This window comes from Sabethes cyaneus, chromosome 2 (assembly GCF_943734655.1).
Source record: "Sabethes cyaneus chromosome 2, idSabCyanKW18_F2, whole genome shotgun sequence".
Lineage (NCBI taxonomy): Eukaryota > Metazoa > Arthropoda > Insecta > Diptera > Culicidae > Sabethes > Sabethes cyaneus.
In genome coordinates, this window is record NC_071354.1 from 3,785,716 (window position 1) to 3,806,141 (window position 20,426).

Genomic DNA, 20,426 nt, shown 5'->3' on the forward strand with positions numbered 1-20,426 from the left:
TCTTGGACCTTTAAATTTCAATCTTTTGAAATTTTGGGCTTTAATCAAATATTAATTTTGAACTTCGATGGTACTTAGACTTCTGAGGTTTTGAATTTCTAGTCCTCTGGTATTTGGACTTTTAAATTTGTGGACTCCTTGGTTTTCAGAATTTTCAACTATTTTCTAGATCCATGGATTTTCGAACCTATTGGTTTTGAGACTTTTAGATTTCTGGAATTAGAATTTTTTGAGTTTTAGACTCTTCTATGTGACTTTTCAGATTTCAACTACTGGATTTATGGAATTTTAACTTTTGGAAAAGACCAAAAGTCCACAGTTCTTTTACATTTAGTCTCTCGAACTTTTTTGTTTTCTGAATTTTGGAACTTTTGACCTTGGTCTCTTTTAAAAGTCCAAAAAGTTAAAAGGCTTTAAACTTTTTGCTTTTTAAACTTGAGGAATTATGTATAATTTGTGTTGTTTTGGGCTTTAGAATTTTTGAATTATTAATTGTTTTAGGCTTCTAAAAGTCTAAGATTCCAAACACGCAAAGACTGAACAGTGCAAAGGTCCGATGATTAGGATGTTCAAATGTCTCAAAGTCCAAAAGCCCAAAAATGCAAAAGTCCAGAAGACCACATGGCCTAATAATTAAGATAACAAAAATCCAAAGCTTAGAAAGAAGGCCAGCAATTTAAAAGTGAGTAATTTCAAGGATCAAATAGTCCAAAAGTATAACAGCCAGACAGTCCAACAGACTGAAGTTTTTGGAGCGTCTTAGTAGAATTCGAAACCTAAAAATAAAAAATAAGAAAACTTATCCAATTTAATTCTACTATGTGTATTTTATTCACGACAGATACGTATTTCGCCTACGACTTGCAGGCTTCCTCAGTGTCTGTTTTCGAACATTGGATAAGTTTTCTTATTTTTTATTTTTAAGTCCAACAGAATCTAAATTTCTAAATTGAGAATCGACTGTGAAGGTTATTTGTGATTGTCGTGTGTATTATATAAAAGATTTACACTTGACAACAAAACCATAAGTCTCATTACCATGATAAAACATTTTTTCTGAAAAAGGTTGGAAAAGTTCAATACTCAAAATTATTAAAGAAATGGAATTTCACCTATCCAGTCAAAATTTCTCCCCAGTTCGCAATATCATACTTTTTCAGTTCATCCTTTATCAGTAAATTCAGCGACACTCCAAGAAATGCGATCTGATTTAGTATATTTTAATATTAATGTAAGTAATCCCGTAGGCCGCTCGTCACTAACTAGCAAGCACATTGCGACAAAGAAAACAATCCTTTCGTATTCTCTTACTCGGATTTCAGATGCGGTTTCTAGAATAATTTATTTTCTATCGTTTTAAAGACGTCTATCAGTTGAATTTAGCTGAAATAAGACCGTAAACTATCAGTACAGGTTTACAGTACTGCCATTGGGAAATCAATATAGGGTTTGTAGTGCATTCTACTGTCTACTAAGCATGCTGCATTCTAGGCAGGAGGGGAATGCTTTAGTAGTGCTACTATCTTCCAAATTCGGCTTGGGATCAGAATGACGGATGTGGCTAGTCCGGTTGCTACGTCTTCATCTCAGCAGCAGCAGCACAACAGTCCCAACAAAAATCTGACCCCAACCGGTGGTATTAATGGCCCGCGGACCGTTTCCTTCAATCAGGACGTGCATGTCAAAAGAATTGGTTTGTCGAAATTTTGTTCTACATATTAGATGTTGCACAAGCTTTGGTTTTGTTTTTAAGTTAAATTAAAATTCATTTTGTAATGCACGCTAACCGACTAATAGCCAATTGTCTACGCGATTGGTGTTAACACTTTAACACCACCCGCCGCTTAATCGTAATAAATGGCTTGTGATTAATTCACCTTCATATCAAACGCTACACAACATTCACTGTTCTAACATAATCGAGCCAAAGTCTGTGTAGGTTGCTGGACTGCTACTTACTTCCACACAAACACACTCATGCACTCACGCGGAAATATCCGTGGACATTTCAGCACAACAACCTAATGACAGTTGACAATTAACAGTGCCGCCTTACGTCACTGCACTGCTGGGGAACATCGGCCGGAGTGCGTTGGTCGCGGAAGGCTGCGACGTAGATAACAACCGACGACGTTCAATTTTACCCCAACCAAGCCGGGCCGAGCCGTGCGACCTTACCTCACTCTAGTATTAATATGGTGCTGTTCTGTTCTATGCGATCTGCCCACACCCAAAAGAAGATGCAAATTTACATAGCAGGAATTTAGCGCGCCATTAAACTTCCTCTCTTCGTCGTCGTTGTTGTTGTTTTTTTTTCGTCGAAGTTCCGCTAGAATGTGGGGAATCGCACCTAACAAATAACACGCGTGTCATCGACGAGGCACTAGAATTCCACTCCGCCAACTGCAAGAAGGTCTCGGATTGGTTCCAATATTCACCGCGCAGATTTAGTTCTCTTTATCTGAAGAGAGGCACTGGAGGAATGGGTCGATCCGTGCGTCGTCGTCGTCGTCGTCGTCTGTGATGTAATAAACCTGGCTGCTTTTGAATATTAAAATGCCCGATAAATGGTTGGCCGGATTACGAGCGGGGGCGTCTTTCGTGAAATGAGTGGCGAAGTTTGATCTTGATCTTTTTTGTTCCTCCGAGTAGGAAGATCTTGATGGTCGAAGCTGCTTAGATTGTTGTCGGACTTGCTTCGCTTAAGTATAAACGCGGTTCCATGGAAATTGGTGCTGATGTGAGCGGAAGTGAGTGTTTGTCTGTCACAGCAGCCTTTGCGAATGATCACTGATTCCATTCCATGTGGGTGCGGTCTTGTTTAACAGCTGAAGAAGTCCAAATGAGCAATCGGTTCTTTTTCGGAATCATATGGTTGCATCATTGTTGGGTTGTAATCCAATAATTTGAGACCGATCTGCGATTTATGGTTCCGGTCTACGTTTAGAATTGCCGCAAAAACATGAAATATGTACGACGATTTATTTAAATGGAAGACAAGAATTTATTTTTAAGTTTTGTGATCATTAAGTGCTAAATGCAAATCCATTACGTTGATTTGAATTAAATTTTCGTTTTTATTGCAATGAAAATCAGTTTTTCCATTTCTTTCTCTAGCAAATTTAAAACTTTTGGAATTTAATACTTGCTTTGAAGTTTAATAGGTTCATCATATTGAAATGTTTTCAGGCCTAGCTCTATGTTGGATTTCGTAGGCATAATTAGGTTGATAACTTAGGTTAATGGCAATCACCTCCCAGTTTCGCCTACGAAAAATCGGTTTAATAGTGAGAATTCTAGCTGGAAGCTATTGGGTGGACATCTTACTCACCGTCAAATAATATCACTGAAGTCCCTAGTGGGGCTCTCAACTGACAACCGTCAACATGATAGACACAGTAGCTGGTCTAATTCGGTCATTCGAAAGTGCAGTCAGCCCTTTGTTGGAGCAAATCATCGTCTGGGTAACCTTTGGAACTCGTTCCAGATCCCCAATCGCCGGTGTTTCGATCAAAACGACCAAACGGTGTCCTAGACTTCCTAGAGCATGGAGGGCGTCGTGGAAGAGGAACTGCACTGGTTGGAATTAGCATTTGTGGCTCGGGTATCACGTTCCTCAATGTCTGTGAAAGATTTAGGCCAGATGCCACCACGAGGAAGTAGGGATTCGGTAGTCGGACGGCTAAGGTTCGCTAAGTGGGAACTGTATTACACCGTGAATTCAGTCTGTCGCCAACCAGCGGATCCTGAAGAGGAAAAGCGCCAGGAGGAAGACATAGATCGCAAAGAGTCAAATGTCAAATGAAATGCGCAAGTTCTATGAGAAAGTGAACCAATCTCGTAAAGGATACACTTACTTACTTTACTTTTTCGGCGACAAACCGCTTATCGAATCCATGCCGAATTCAGGAATCGTCTCCACATTTCTCGGTCTTGGGCTGCCGCTCTCCAGTCGCCCCTAACACCCACTGCTCTAGCATCCTCGTCAACAGCGCTCATCCAACGGGTACGGGGTCTGCCTCGAAGTCATCGAAGTTTTCGCTGGTCTCTCATCCGGCATCCTTGCTACGTGGCCTGCCCATTGTAGCCTGCTGTATTCTAATCGCTTCACAATATCGGCATCTTTGTATACTTAGTAATCCTTGGTATATTTCATGATTCATGCGCTTGCACCACACTCCTTCGTCTAATATGCCGCCAAGAATTGATCGCAGAATCTTAAGTTCAAAAACGCCAAGAGTTCGTCGGTCGCTCTCGTTCAACGTCCACGCTTCATGGCCGTAGAGTACCACCGGCAGAATTGGCGTCTTATAGAGCGCGAAATTCGTACTGAATTGTAGGCTACGGGACCTCAGCTGGCAACGTAATCCGTAGAGGACGCCAAACACATAAAACGTATGCTTGCCTTACTCTCATTTGAGTTGTTGAGGACAAGCGGAACCCATACAAGTTTATAGTACTCGACTTAAGCTTTAAGATGAAAAGCTGATTTCATAAATCCGCTTGCCCCACTTTACCCCATGGGCTTGTGAAGCTAGGGAAATTTAAAGCTTGAATATGCGATAACTTAGCAAGTAAAGATTCAAGAGATTTGCGGCCTTCTGCAAAAACGTACATATTGAGTGCTTCAATAATTGCCTAGAACATTGTATTCTTGTGAAATGCAACTCAGAAAAACTAAGTATGAAAACCCAATTTTTAAAGAAGTTTTAAGGAATATTCCCTATAGCTCAACACTCAATAAAGATAGAAATTTGATTTCTTCAGCAAAGTTGCTTGTTTTGATATTATTTACAACTTTGCCGAAGAAACTATGTCAATATTTCCTAATACGAAAAATTTATTCTTTTATTTTCACTATAGTAAGCGATGACTAACTTTTGACAGTTTTAGATTAAGGGGCATATTAATACGAAGAAAAGTGCTGAAGACCATAAATGATAAAATAAAAGCAAAAGACACTAGGATAAAAGTCCCACTTTTCGCCCTTTTGGACTACTGTGCGCCGGTCAGTAAATTGATCGAGCAGAGGGGACAACAATATAAAACGTTAATTTAATTGGAATGCGAGAATTTAATTGGAATGAGTAATTCCACGTACGAAAAACAAAAACAAATAAAATGCTCCGTTCGCATGCCATGGGTCGGTGAACGCGAATTTAGATTAACCTAGATTATTATGCCTTTCGGCAGAACCTGCAGTAGCGTTGAAAAATAAACAACTTTATCCGGCAGGGTGCTTGAGTGGACGAAACATGACCGATGCGTCACCCCACGGGCAGTAAAGGGTTTTAAAGAGCGTAACTCTCATCGAGACCTAGGATCTCGGAGCGCATGTAATGGTCGCTGAGAGTGTTGGTGGCCCACTCAGCGGAGGACTATATTGTTTACCAAATTTCGCCATCCCCAGGCGACGCTGGATGAATACGCGAGACGGAAGCTTAACGTTATAACACTCTAATGTTTGGCGGGAAAGAAAAAAGTTACTGTTTTCTATCGTTTCAGATGCGGAGTCAGTGACTTCGGATTGTACATAGTGGTGACAGCGGTGGGATTGACTCCCGGCAGAAAAGGCAAGAAATCACTAGCAACGGCACTTCTCTGAATAATCTTCAAGGTTTGGGAGGAGGAAAATGGTTGGTCCCATCTATAAAAAGCGATGGGTTCGATGACTGTAATTACCGCGGCATTTTGCTGATCTACCGTCGTCTACAAGGTGTTCTTCCAGATTTTGTTACATTAACAGCAAGGGAATTCGTTGGACAGTATCAAACGGGATTTACGGGGTCCGTACTACAACGGATCAAATTTTCAGTCTCCGACAAATGCTTCAAACATGTCGGAAGCACAAAGCGGGGCACTCTCGAGTCCCTTCCAAATATATGGTAAGAAGAGGCTCCCTAAAAAACAACGTTTACCTCCCATGGACAGTGACTTTTGACGGCGATGCTACTGAAAGTGGATGATGAGTTCACATATTTATGATCTCCGGTGTGGCCGCAACAGTGAGGAAGTAGGACCTGCATTTTCTCCTCAAGACGCTTCGATTAACCGCCGCACAAAGCTGAAAATGTACAAAACACTAATCAGCGGTGTAGTCCTCTACGGATTTGAAACTGTAACTATGCTTACAGAACGTGCACTTGCCGTATTTGAACGGTTGAGGTGTTGCGGACTATTTTTGGTGGAGTACAAAGGATAACGGAGTGTGGCGTAGGCGTATGGACCACGAGTTGCAGGCACTACTTGGAGAGATTTCGATCGTACACCTGGTGAAGTTTGGTTGGGAGATTACGGTGTGCCAGCCTAGTCGCTAGGATGCCGGAGGACTGTGCAGTGAAATCCGTTGTCTTCCAGATCCCCGCACCAGAAATAGAGGGACCCAACGTGCTAGATGACTCGATTAGGTTGAAACCGGCAGGTTTCGAGACGCTCAATGGATTGGAGGCGAGTAGCTCAGCGGCAATAGGCCCCCCAGATCGATGCCGGAGAGTACGTGAAGGAGATGCGCATTCTGGCAGCCTGTGGACCAGTTGCTCAAAGCGGGCTTGAATGGTCATCAACCTGTCAAAAATCATTCGATCATTTTTGGGAGCTTCTTCAATCGCCGTTGCTGCTGATATACTACAATCCTACCAGAGATTTCGTTACGTCGGCAGATGCGCCAACGGCCTGGCTGGGAGCCCGCATCGCCTACAGGCTCACCGACGAGTTCGTCAGAGCATTTGTCCCGAAATAGACGGCCTGGCACTGCTATTTACAATGACGAGGTTTCGCAGAATGCCGTTTATTCGACGATTCTCACTGGAGGCTGACTACAAGCCACTCATGCAGAAATCTGATCCGAAGAAGGGCATCCCAATCTACTCCAACTGTGGGTCCTACGCCTTCCCCGTCTCACCTCTCCTTTCAGATTTTTTTCATCCCACGGATCGGTTTATCGTCATGATTCATCAACCGTCACAGGCGACCAGAAAGAGCGAAGCAGGAAATCATCAACATAAAGTCGTTGCAGGTTTTTCCCATCTCGTTCAGGTCCCTCCAGAGTGAAAGTAAAGGCGGCCAAAGAAAAGCAAACTACTGTTCCCACTTAAAGTTTCACTTACGTCGTCTCATTATGCAATATGTATGAATGTACTTACTTACTTAGGTGGCTTGCCGTCCTAAGACAAAGCCTGTTGAACAAAATTTCTCCATGTAACTCGGTTGAGGGCTACCGCTCTCCAATTCCTCGGACACCGAGTACTCTCCGCCAGATCTCGCTCCACCTGGTCTAACCATCTTGCTCGCTGCGCTCCTGGTCGTCTTGTTCCTACCGGATTTGAGGCGAACACCATCTTTGCAGGGTAGTTGTCCGGCATTCTTGCAACATGCCCTGCCCATCGCATCCGTCCAGCTTTAGCCACCTTCTGGATACTGGGTTCGCCATAGAGCTGTGCGAGTTCATGGTTCATCCTCCGCCTCCATACTCCGTTCTCCTGTACGCCGCCGAAGATCGTTCTTAGCACTCGTCGTTCGAAAACTCCGAGCACTCGCAGGTCCTCCTCGAGCATTGTCCATGTTTCATGCCCGTAGAGAACAACCGGTCTAATAAGCGTCTTGTACAGGGTGCACTTTGTACGGGGACTTAGTCTGCTCGACCGCAATTGCTTGTGGAGCCCATAGTAAGCACGACTTCCGCTGATAATACGCCTCCGAATCTCACGGCTGGTATCATTGTCCGCCGTTACCAGTGAGCCAAGGTAGACAAATTCATCGACTACCTCAAACTCATCGCCGTCGATCAATATACTACTGCCCAAGCGGTGTCGTTCGGCCTCGGTTCCGCTGGCCAGCATGTACTTTGTTTTAGACGTATTTACCTTTAACCCAATCTTTTCTGCTTCGCGCTTTAGTCTGGTGTACTGTTCAGCCACCGCCACAGATGTTCTGCCGATAATATCCATGTCATCGGCAAAGCAGACGAATTGACTAGATTTGTTGAATATCGTGCCCCGCGTGTTGATATCCGCTCGGTTCATAACACCTTGTAGCGCTATGTTGAACAGCAGGCATGAAAGACCATCACCTTGACGAAGCCCTCTGTGTGATTCGAATGAACTTGACAATCCACCCGAAATCCGAACACAGCACTGCGTACCATCCATCGTAGATTTAATCAGTTTGATGAGCTTCCTGGGGAAGCTGTTCTCGTCCATGATTTTCCATAGCTCTTTCCGGTCGATGGTATCATATGCGGCTTTGAAGTCAACGAATAAATGATGCGTGGGAACTCTGTATTCACGGCCCTTTTGGAGGATTTGCCGCAGTGTAAATATTTGATCCGCTGTAGACCGACCTTCGACGAAGCCGGCTTGATAAGTTCCCACAAATCTATTCGCAATTGGTGATAGACGGCGGAAAATGATTTGGGACAGCACTTTATAAGCGGCATTGAGAACGGTGATCGCTCGATAGTTCTCACAGTCCAACTTGTCGCCCTTTTTGTAGATCGGGCAGATAACCCCATCTTTCCACTCCTCCGGTAGCTGTTCCGTATCCCAAATTCTAACAATTAGTCGGTGTAGACAAACGGCCAGCTTTTCTGGTCCCATTTTAATAAGCTCCGCTCCGATGCCATCTTTTCCAGCTGACTTGTTGTTCTTTAGCTGCATGATGGCCTCCTTAACTTCGCCTATCGTTGGGGCTGGCACCTCTTCCCCGTTTGCTGCACCGTCGAAATCGCTTTCCCCGCCGCCATGGTTTTCCGCCTGGGCGCCATTCAGGTGTTCGTCGAAGTGCTGCTTCCACCTATCCGTCACCTCACGATCGTCCGTCAGAATACTGCCAGTTTTATCCCGACACATTTCGGCTCGCGGCACAAAGCCTTTGCGGGATCCGTTCAGTTTCTGGTAGAACTTCCGCGTTTCCTGAGAACGATGCAGCCGCTCCAACTCCGCATATTCCTGCTCTTCCAGGTTGCGCTTTTTCTCTCGAAAGATTTGGTTTCGCTGCATCTTCTTCTGTTTGTGTCTTTCCACGTTCTGACGTGTGGCACTGCGCATCTTGGCCGCCCGCGCAGCGTTCTCCTCATCCATCACCCTCCTACATTCATCGTCAAACCAATCGTTCCGCTGATTCCGGGCCACATGCCCGATGGAGCTCTCCGCTACACTGCTGATGGCTGTTTTGATAGTGTTCCAACAGTCCTCGAGAGGGGCTTCGTCCAGCTCGTCCTCTTCCGGCAGTGCAGCTTCGAGTGAATGCGCGTAGTTTGCGGCGACGTCTGGCTGCTTCAGCCGCGCGAGATCTAACCGAGGCTGGCGTCGGTACCGAATGTTGTTCACAACGGAGAGTCTTGGGCGCATCTTAACCATCACTAGGTAGTGGTCCGAGTCAACGTTAGCGCTTCGATAGGATCTGACGTCGATAATGTCTGAGAAGTGCCGACTGTCGATCAAAACGTGGTCGATCTGTGATTCTGTCTGATTTGGTGACCTCCAGGTGTACTTATGGTGGATTCTGTGCTGGAAAAAGGTACTACGTACGGCCATATTCTTGGAGGCGGCAAAGTCGATAAGTCTTAGGCCCATTTCATTGGTTCGCTTGTGTGCACTGAACCTTCCAATCACCGGTTTGTATTCCTCCTCCTGGCCGACCTGAGCATTGAAATCCCCGATGACGATCTTGATATCATGTTTTGGGCAGCGGTCGTATTCACTCTCCAACTGCGCGTAGAATTCATCCTTGTCGTCATCGGTACTTCTGAGGTGAGGGCTGTGCACGTTGATGATGCTTATGTTGAAGAATCGGCCCTTGATTCTCAACCTGCACATTCGAGGATTGATTGGCCACCACCCAATCACCCGTTTCCGCATCTCGCCCATCACTATGAAAGCTGTACCCAGCTCGTGTGTGTTGCCGCAGCTCTGGTAGATGGTATGTCCATCTCTGAACGTACGTACCGTTGAGCTCTTCCAGCACACCTCCTGCAGCGCTACGACGTCGAACTTGCGGCTCTTCAATACGTCGGAGAGCACTCGAGTGCTCCCTTGGAAGTTGAGAGATCGGCAGTTCCACGTCCCGAGTTTCCAATCCATAGTCCTTTTTCGTCGCGTGGGTCTATTCCGATTGTTCCAGTAAGAATATATTTGTTCTTCGTTCCATGCTTTAATATTTTTCGTGGTGACGGCTTGCAAAGCCTGCTACACCAACCCCCTGTTTCGCCGGAGGGCCAACGAAGCTCGAAAGAGCCCTCCTTTCCTGTCAGCATACGATCTTGGCTTCCACCGGGGTTGGTTACCCGATCTCCACCAAAGTTGCTCGTATCCCGGCTGGTACCACGAGGCGGTAGGAATAGGAGTTGCTGAATAAGAGGCTATGAACCACTGTAGGGTCTATTTTATGCCTACACGTGCACAAGGCACCGACGGTACGCATTATTCAGCCGTTTACCAGCTATGTATGAATGTACGAACAAAATAAAAAGAAAAGGTCCTAAGTGGGGGCCTTATGAGACATCTGAAGTGACTTGAATTGGGTCTGTTCGGTTGAATGTGATTTTTTGTTAGATAAGTTCACTCCTACGCTCTTGACTAATTATTTTTGGAAATTTACCTACATTGAGAGTATCCTCATTGTTTCGCAAACTTTGAGTAGTCCAAAAATTTGTCATGGTGAACGGCTCTCGGGATGTTTTGAGACAGAGAATATTTCTCCACAAAAATGTACCACTTATACGTTGGTAACAAAAATTGATTTAAAAAGTTTTAAATGATAGATTATAAATCAAATTGCATGTTGAATCATTCTCTCAACAATTTTCACGCTTACCCTTATATCAAGAGAGAAAAATTCGATCTGAAACTCGATCTGCTTAGCTCTGCAGTCCTATGATCCCTATGATTTGTGCCGGATTGATTCAATAAATTAACGTGTGCGAAAAATCGATCTTGCGCCTATCGGTCACGCCCTGCGGGGGCTGCGCGGGCTGCTCGTCGAAAGAACGGTTTTCCTTTCTGCATTGGCTGGCGCGTGGTCGTACTGGCGTTTAAGTCGATGTTTCGCTTAGCATAAACATAGTTGGCGGCGCGTGAACAAGCAACCGGCACTTTGCTGATTTATGTCAGCCAGCAGACGGAGGTCCCGCTTATGCTGCTGGGCCGAGCTGGTCCTCCCACGGGGTCGTCGGAAGCACACTTTCCGAAACATAAACATCACTTTTCACCGTTGGGCTTTCGATGGGTGCTGGTGGGTGGGTGGTGACTGGGCACAGCGGTTTGTTGCATTAAAGAGGAGAAAAGAAAAACAAACAAGTGCTACTTTAGTTGAGCATTCGGTTTTGCCTCACAGCTCAGAAGCTGCTGATCGCTACTCGGTCGGACGACGTGAGTGATCGCATAAATAATAACCCACCGAGGCGACTAGAGCGGCGCCCATGGACGCTGTGGTGCGCCCGTAGGCTTCGGTTCTGCAGCAACCGAAGAGAGGAGTGCGTTGATGTGCGGTTGCTACACGCCGTTTAAACAGCCTTTACCGGCACGTAGCACATAAATTACGGCCAAGTGGTTGCACTGCAGCACTAGTACTAGGTACCTGCTCGTGGAAGGGTCCTTCAGATGCACCTTCCAAGCGAGTGGGTGGTGGCTCAGAGGAGAATCGAAGCAAAATCCGGGTCTTTTTGCATAAATTGCTTCGATCTTCGGGAATTGTCTGGGGCATTCCAATCCAAATGGAGCAATAAATTAATTTTGAATGGGAGTGATCGCTTAGTGAATGTGTATTGAAATTTTATGGCTTCGAGTTATTGGATTTTGCTTTGCTTTAACTGAGATATGATAAATATGTACTCAATGGAGAGGAGCTTTCAGGCTTAAAATTATAACGTGATCTTTTTGTTATCGAATAGTTATCCGCTGAACATTGATTTTTTCTTTCCATTTTACAGGATCTCGTTCGGAGCCACGAACTTTTCCAACCAATTCAAACGTTCGCAAGGAACCACCGAATCTCTCTGCTGAGGCCCTCCGCAGGGAGGCTGAGTTCGTGCTCGCCCAAGCGGATCGTATCGATCGAGATCGATCTCGAAGTAACGGTACTGCGGGAAAACACGGCCGATTTAATTCACTTCCTTCACGGAAGTCACGCGGAAAAGTTACTTTGACGCGTAGCTCGAGTGACGCTTCGTCGAAAAAACCTCAGAAAAACCTCTTCAGTCTGTTTAACGGCAAAAGTAAAGCAGACACTGCCGAGGTAAAACCACGTGTGACCGTAACCCGAAGCAAGAGTGATGTTGGACAAACACGTCCGGTAAAGTTTCGTAGATCGCCTCGACGAAACACACAGGAGTTGAAGCATGATCCACTAACACCGATCATTGAAGCTTCCCCCGTGGAATACACGAACAGTGTTGATCCTCTGACGGCATTGAACCGCCAGAATACGAGCATCAGTAAGACAGAACCTACCATTGGTCCAATCCGACAACCGTCGAAGCCCGTAATGGAAACGATTGCTCTGCTGCGCCAAAACTCCAAATCCCAGGAAAGATTGCACAGTTCCCAGTTACCACCGGAGAAACCGAGCCTCACCAAAGGAGTTACCGTAGAGAATATCGTCAAGCGGTTATCCAGTGAACGACATACCTCTCCACCTCCACCGCAAATAGTCCGCGACGGCTTCTCCTACATTCGGCCAGGTGAGCCCATCGTTTACGCTCAGGTTGTTTGCAGTAACGAGGGCAAGGATAAACACACCGTCCGTAGCCAGTATCTAGCCAATACCGTTAGTGACGAAAACACCAGGAAATCTAGTCCGTGCGATCACGAGGAAATCATAATGCCCACCAAGGATTACCTCACCATGAAGCGTCCGAGTCCGCCGCTGCCGAAATATACCTTAGACGAGACAGACAACTTCCCTCGTACCAAATTTCAGCCGTACATCAACAGTGACGAAGATGAAGGGCTCGGAATCGACTACAGTAAACGCTTTTCGACCACATATTTCAAAGCCACGACTACCGACTCGATCACCAATTCAGACGAGGACCACATCACACCAACCGTCAAGTACACGGCTCCCGATCGTCCCTATTACAGCCACAGCTACAGCGCCACCTATCGAGGACAGGCAGATGGGAAAGAGTATTTGCCAGAATTTCACGAACTCAGCCAGCGAAGAGAAATTCTGGAATCGAGAATTCGCAACAGGATCGGATCCAGGGAGCTACTAAATACGCGATCTCCCGAGCGAACATTCGCTGCAGACCCCGCCGCTTCCCGATATGAGAGTTACCATAGCACTGCGCTGCGAAGAAGCGTCGATCGAGTGGCCAGCGATTCACCGGTGCGAAGACGAACCGTTTCTCCTACACCAGTTCCAGTCGAAGAAGATCTAATCGAGCGAAAGAACGCCAAGAATGGGTACGTGGAATCTTTCGTAACCAAGACGGTAATCAACCGGGATGGGAAGCCGTTCACCGAGGAGTACGTCGAGCGGTTTAAATATCCCGCCCAAAATGTGGAGGATGTGCGCACGACGAGAACCACCTTCGATCGGGAGGGTTCCGTGGAGCGAAAAGAAGTGCAGAACTTTACCCGCCATCTGCATGACAGTGGATACGGCAGACAGTTGATGGATAAAGGTGACTCAGGAATTGAGAACGATTTCCGGAAGGATTCTTTCAACAGTGAGTTTGTGATCGGGTGAGTGAGAGGTTTGATTTAGTTTGGAAGTAAGGAACTTATAAATGTTTTGTTTGTTTTGATAGAAGGAAGTACACGTTGAATCAGAATATTTTGGCATGTGAAAGTTTCCTCAGAAATGAGCGCGTACACACGAACAACTGCATTCGGAAACCTAGGAAGACTTATTCATACCGAGAGCGTAGCATAGATGATGGCAGCCGCTTTGATCCACGGTTAGATGACTACTTGGTGGATCCACCGAAGGTTTTGAAGTCATCGTTGAAACAGGAGAAGAAATCTGGAGGTCTAGCGAAGGTACTATCAACCGAAGTGCTTGTTATGATTTGATTAATAGTTAGGCCAAATTTCAGGTAAAGGAATTTATGAGTTCAACCAAGAAGAAACTAATGGGTGACTCAGAAAAGAAATCCTCTCGGCAGAGCAGCATGCGTAGCAACGAGATTCGATACGAGGATCACTCGAGGGTAAATTTTGTACGATTTGATTTAGGCTATTTTCCTCCTCATCAAATTTGCGGTTTTTCAAGGTTCCCGATATCGCCAACCGCCGCCGACTGTCGACGCCCAAGTCAAGCCCGTCGACGACGAAACGATCCCTTTCCTTCAAGGGAACCAAAAGTAGCGAAGCAACCAAATCAACCCGATCGGATTGGTTTAAATCGTTCGATAGACTGTCCAGAAAGAAGTCAGAATCCAAGTCGCAACTCGGCAGTGAGTCAAAGTCTACCAGTGGAGTAAAGCAACAGAAAAGTCTTCGATTCTTCGGGGACACCGACAGTGAATACGTTGACAGTGTGCCACGCAAAGCTAATCGGTTAGTGTTGGGGAACTTGAATATTTTTGATTTTTAAAGTTAAAATTCTTCATTTTCGTAGCTCTAAGTCTTCACTTTCGAAGGACAAACGTTATCAAAGTGCTTACGATTTGGAAGCGACACCAAAAATTCGAGAGAATCGAAATCGATCAACGTCGATGCTAAATTTGGACGAAGGCGACCGTCGAGCTGATTATAAGGTAATTTCTGAGAAAGAGTTCCACGGCAGTATTATTACTATTGAAGAATGCTTGTATTTTTTACGATAGCGAAAAGATCTCTACGACATTTCCGAGCATTCGACGAGCTACCGGATGCGATCTCCGTCCCCGTCCTATCCACCGAAGAGACATCACGGTAGTCCGGATCGGTCAACCGGTCGCAAGAGTTACAGTCGCTCGCGTGAGACAAGTGTTGATCATCGGGATCACCGATCCAGCCGTAGTCGCAACGAACAGCACGGAAACAAACCACCGGCAGGACCGACCAAACCGGCGAGGTCGTTTGAAAGAAGAGGGAGTTTGACCAGGTAATCTACCGAGGAACATAGGAATTTTTGTGTTCTAATTACATTTATAAACACAGGGAGTTCGATCGCGTTCATGACAGTTCTGGCACCGAGGGTGAATCTAGTCAACAAAGCCAGCGCAGTGTCGTCTTTCTGCACGCGACAACAGGTAAGACGACAATTATTTCTGGTTTTCCTCGCAGTTACGATTTCTTCCCTTCCAGTTGGTGACATTCCACATCCTCACATCGCAAACGCTCACCGAATGGCTTACTCCCGCGAGTCGCTCAACAGTTCGAAGAAGGTCCAGCCGATGTCACGAACCGTGTCTCGCTCCATCTCGGTGCTGGCACCGTGGAAACCGAAGCACATCCGCGAAGGCTACGAAATCAACTACCACAACGAGCACCAACAGCAGCCGGCTGCGAAACCGATCTCAACGCTACCGCGACCGCTGAAGAACCGCTCGCAGAGCCAATCCACGCTGAACCGAAGCAAGCAGAAAGGTCGCCGTAGTCACGCCGGATCCAAGGATGATTTGGACTCGGACAAGAGTTCATCGTTCGACAACTCACGGCTATCCTACAGTGGTAATGCTCGGTCGGCAAGCGGTACGGCAGGTCATCAAACGCACTCGTTACCACGACGACCACGGGACGGATCAAGCTCAACAGCGGCTCCGCACTCCGGTGGCTCGAGAACTAACAGCATGCAGAAACATCGACGAATCTAACTACAACGCTCCGAGGCAGTCAGCCGGAAGTGGAGCGAATAATCCCAGGAATAACTATGTAACCATGTTTAGAGACTTCAATTGATGATTGTTCTATTTATTTTGTGCCTGCAACACGATAAAATTTATGCGATCCACGTCTGTATATCGATCGTTCGAGAAGATGTCACATTGTGTTTAAGATGAAACGGGAAATTTTTATAGACAGCTAACAACACTCAAATTGTGCGAAGGATTTTAATAGCGAAACCAGTAAATGCACTAATCCGTAATCACAACCAGTACAGTGGAAAATGCGGAGTTTCACAGAGGAAGTTTTTTTTCTGAATTTTCTATACTGTCCGAAAGCTATGACCATTCAAGTTTTTTACGCTTTGACTCGCTTACGAATAAAATTACGCCAACTTTCGAATAAATCTTTTTACCAGGACTGACTCCTGGGTTTGGTGGTTCAGCCTAAGGGTGCGTACTGTCGGGTGACGGACGGGAGGGGAGTGCTTTTTGGCAGTTTCCTATGTAAGAAGAATTTTCCGTAAACTAATTCGTTCTTCACACGTGGACCAAGCCGCCGATTGTTTATTCAAAGTTTCTGAATTTCAAAGTGGAGGGCGGAGTTGTCAGCAATCAGACCAATTTTACATTTTAGATTTCTATTATCATACCACAAAACAATCCAAACAATCATTTTTTAGCAGTGTGCAACAAATTGTGCAATGAATGTACCGCGGTTGTGATCAACGAGGTGAGTTGTGTAACACGTTCCCTAGATGGTGCCTAGCACAATGTTCTCAGCAACTTTCCCCTTAGTTTTACTGAACTCTTGCAGTGGTTATAAAAACCACCATGAAAGTGTGATAAAACCCAAATTGTTGCTTGGGAGGTAAACCTTTAAAAAAACAGTTAAAACTTATTAATTCGTACGATTTTTATGCATTAAATTGGTGTATTGCAAACCTACGGATGATTATACTAACAGCCTAAGAACATATGAATTATGCGACTTGACAATACAATTTTTATAATAAATTTAATGGAAAAGGTGACGTACTAGTACACGCCAGAGGATGTTTTCGATAAAAATACATTCTTATTAGAAGGTATAATGGATGCGAGTGCATATTCTGCAGTTTATCTCCCTCAATTTCTATAAAGAATGAAATACAAGTAGGACACTTTAAATTTACATAAAATAAAAGTTTTAATAATTGTTGAACTTAGCTGTTAACTAATTGTTAAAACATATGATTCACTGAACAATTTCAACTGAATTCATTCCGTATATGCGACTGTTTAAACGGCTACTAAACGCACGCCCGTTTTAAATAACCGTGCTACAGTGCTCAGTGCATGTTTCATTTTCATGCTGTTTCTTGTTTGCGGTTGTCAAAATCATCTGATGGATCACCTTTGTTTTTCTGTTGGTTTGTTTGCGAGTTTGTTTTCCAGAATTGTTTTTGTTTGTAAGCAACCGTCACCATTCGATTGGTTCTTTGTGCAATCTTACCGGTTTGACCAATCACGGAGTGCAACTACGGGCAGTCTAAGCTATAAACTAAGCAGAATAATTGTTTGTAAGCAACCGAGAGTGGGTAGGTAAATAATGCTTCAGCATGCTGCCGAAGGTAAGCAATGGGCCAACCTCCGATAACAGTAACCGTAGAGAGTCACCGGTCGTCGATTCCCTATCGCTGTCGATGATCGTAGTGGTAGCACTCTGCTGGGGTGCAACCAATCCGTTCATCCGGCGGGGCAGTTTGGGTTACAACAACCTAAAATCTCGGACCAGATTGGGCCAGCTGTGGTTGGAGCTGTGCTTCCTGGTGTCTCGTTGGCAGGTAATGTTTCCACCGAGTGAGTAGTTATTACCAGTAGTTTGAAATAATCCTAGTTTATTTACAGTATTTACTTCCGTTGGCGCTGAATCAGCTCGGTAGTGTGATATACGTGTTTGCCCTACAGCGAGCTGAGCTGTCGCTAGTGGTTCCGATGGCCAATTCATTGACATTCGTCTTTACGGCCATCACTGCTCGGCTGCTGGGGGAGAATGGCGCTAGCTGGAGTGAGTATTGCCCGTTGGATGTTGAGTTTATTTGAATAACTGCTGTTCGTTTGTTGCAGAAACGTACTGCGGAATGATGCTAGTCATAGCGGGTACAATTATCTGTAGTATTGAAAAGGTTTTGTGATGGTACCTACCGTTTGTTATCATTAATGTGTTGATATAATGAAGCTGATGTGATTTAGGTAGTTTGATTGATATGAAAATAAAGAAATAAATTATAAAAATGTTTGAATGAAACTGCTGTCTTCCACCAGCTGAATGCAAAGTTTGTCGAATAAAAACAAGCTCTACGCAGAACGAAAAAATGAACGCACTTTCGACTCAAACTGAAATGCATATAAAATAATGAATAATGAAAATTATCAAATACAACGTACATAGCCTAAATCATTTTTAAACATACATTATTGCGTTAAGCCTATAGGTGTCGCTTAGAACATAATTGTTTCAGAATATTGCAATGTACCAGAAAAACAAAAAGTTGTTCTTCGATTAGCTTCTTGCGACGGCAATCCTATCATATAAATAGCTTAATGTTTTTAGTCTTGACCTTGAAATGCGGTCATACATATACATTAAGGGAACATAAATGGCTAAAATTTTTGAAAAAATCAGTATTTTTGATTCTGCAGTCTTTTCCGCTTGTTTTGATACTAATTTTGTAAGGATCTGACCACGGGAAGTCACCGAAAAACGATCATATACATATGCATTCCAGTGCGGCGTGGAAGAACCTCGACGAAATAAAACGTCGCTCCTCCAAATTCACGATTTTCAAACTTTATGCTTACCTTTTTCTCTCAAACTACACAACGTATTGGAACAAACTTTTTTTTTTGTTTTATTGGTAGATGCTTGGCAGACTTTTATAATTTTTGAGGTTTGTAAATGAAACACAGCCTGAGAAAAAAGAAGACAAAATTTTATGTTTTCAATCATCTCTTTTTCTTCTTTTTTGTTTTTCTCAAGCTGTGCTTTGTCAACAAAACTCAAAAGTTATAAAAGTCTTTGCCAAGCTACTACCAACAAAACAAAAAAAAAGTTTGTTCCAATACGTTGTGTAGTTTCTGAGAAAAAGGTACATAAAGTTTTAAAATACTATTTTTGCAGGAGTGGCGTTTTATTAAGGTGAGGTTGTTCTACACCGCACTGGAATGCTTATGTGTATGACCGTTTTTCGGTCACTTCCCGTGGTCGGATCCTTACAAAATTAGTATTAAAATAAGCGAAAAAGACTGCAGAATCAAAATCTGAAATAAAAAATATGGTTTTTTCAAAAATTTTGGCCGTTTATGTTCCCTTATGTTTTGAAACGGTGGTTCTACAATTGATAAAGGGACGGTAGGGAAAGAAATAAAAAAATTTTGGTGTAGGAGGGGAAAGAGCAGAGGGGTGAGGAGGGGTATTGGTAGCTACACTTAACAAGTAGTCGTTTTGACTCCTACCTTTTGTCCAATGCTGGAAGGCGCAGGTCAGCGAGGTGCTATCCCTATACTGCCCATACAGTCAACCAAAAAATTATTCGGACAGCAGCGCATAAAATTTTCTTTTAGAAATTTTGCACAGTATTTTTGCAAAGAATGGTAACACATATTTATAAAACAATGTTTAACTAAAGCATATTTATATGCACAACAAAAATTCGGGGAAAAGCTTTCCGTTTTGAAGATAGGGTACATACAGTTTGAATTCCTCAAAAATGCAGCCAAAAAAGTATTCGGACAGTTAACTATTAGTTGAAACAAATGTCCTTTCTCGCTCAACTACTACCTTGTAGGACCATTTACATTCTTGATGACCTGTTTTAATCTGTTTGGGATAAAATTAATAATTTTTCAAATATCCCTCTGTGAATTGCTGACCATTTTTTTACAAGAGCTCGGTTTAAGTCATTGTGATAAGAAATCGAATGATTTCTCATTTAGAAATGAGATTATCTAAAAAGATGTTCAAAAGGGTTCAAATCTAGACTGAATGCTGATGTTTCGATAGCTCTAGGACAATTATATGGTGCCTACCGCTTACAATTATCGACAGTATGTTTAGATTCAACATCCCGGTACAATATGTATGTACCACACAATTACAATTTTGCTTTAATTTCACCTAAAATTATTCAGATAGTTGAGTTTACATTTAGTTCTATCCAAAAATATATATCTTTGGTGCCTCGGAGCTTTCCAAGCACCCCAACAAGGTATGACATCAACAACCCTTATGCAAGAATAACTAAAAGAGAAGGGTTACAAGCGAAAAATCACTCGCCAGCAAGTAAACGAGCAATGCGGTTAGTGTCATACCTTGTTGGGATGCTTGGAAAGCTCCGAGGTAGCAAAGATATATATTTCTGGATAGAACTAAGTGTAAACTCAATTATCTGAATAATTTTAGGTGAAATTAAAGCAAAATTGTAATTGTGTGGTACATACATATTGTACCGGGATGTTGAATCTAAACATACTGTCGATAATTGTAAGCGGTAGGCACCATATAATTGTCCTAGAGCTATCGAAACATCAGCATTCAGTCTAGATTTGAACCCTTTTGAACATCTTTTTAGATAATCTCATTTCTAAATGAGAAATCATTCGATTACTTATCACAATGACTTAAACCGAGCTC

The 20,426-nt window shown here is 43.9% G+C and overlaps 2 protein-coding genes across 2 annotated transcripts; both read left to right on the forward strand.

Annotated features, from left to right (window-relative positions):
- Positions 1-1,548: 1,548 nt before the first annotated feature.
- On the forward strand, positions 1,549-16,022 carry LOC128738861 (uncharacterized). The gene is made up of 9 exons (XM_053834304.1): positions 1,549-1,693; positions 11,927-13,685; positions 13,751-13,982; positions 14,039-14,152; positions 14,215-14,501; positions 14,563-14,701; positions 14,771-15,030; positions 15,087-15,178; positions 15,234-16,022. The coding sequence occupies exons 1-9, from the start codon at positions 1,549-1,551 to the stop codon at positions 15,740-15,742; spliced, it is 3,537 nt and encodes a 1,178-aa protein (XP_053690279.1). The 3' UTR covers positions 15,743-16,022.
- A 1,185-nt stretch (positions 16,023-17,207) lies between these two features.
- Positions 17,208-18,012, forward strand: LOC128737622 (transmembrane protein 234 homolog). Its single transcript, XM_053832298.1, has 3 exons — positions 17,208-17,577; positions 17,642-17,801; positions 17,861-18,012. Exons 1-3 carry the CDS (start codon positions 17,353-17,355, stop codon positions 17,926-17,928), a joined length of 453 nt encoding a protein of 150 aa, XP_053688273.1. The 5' UTR covers positions 17,208-17,352; the 3' UTR covers positions 17,929-18,012.
- The last annotated feature ends 2,414 nt before the right edge of the window (positions 18,013-20,426 follow it).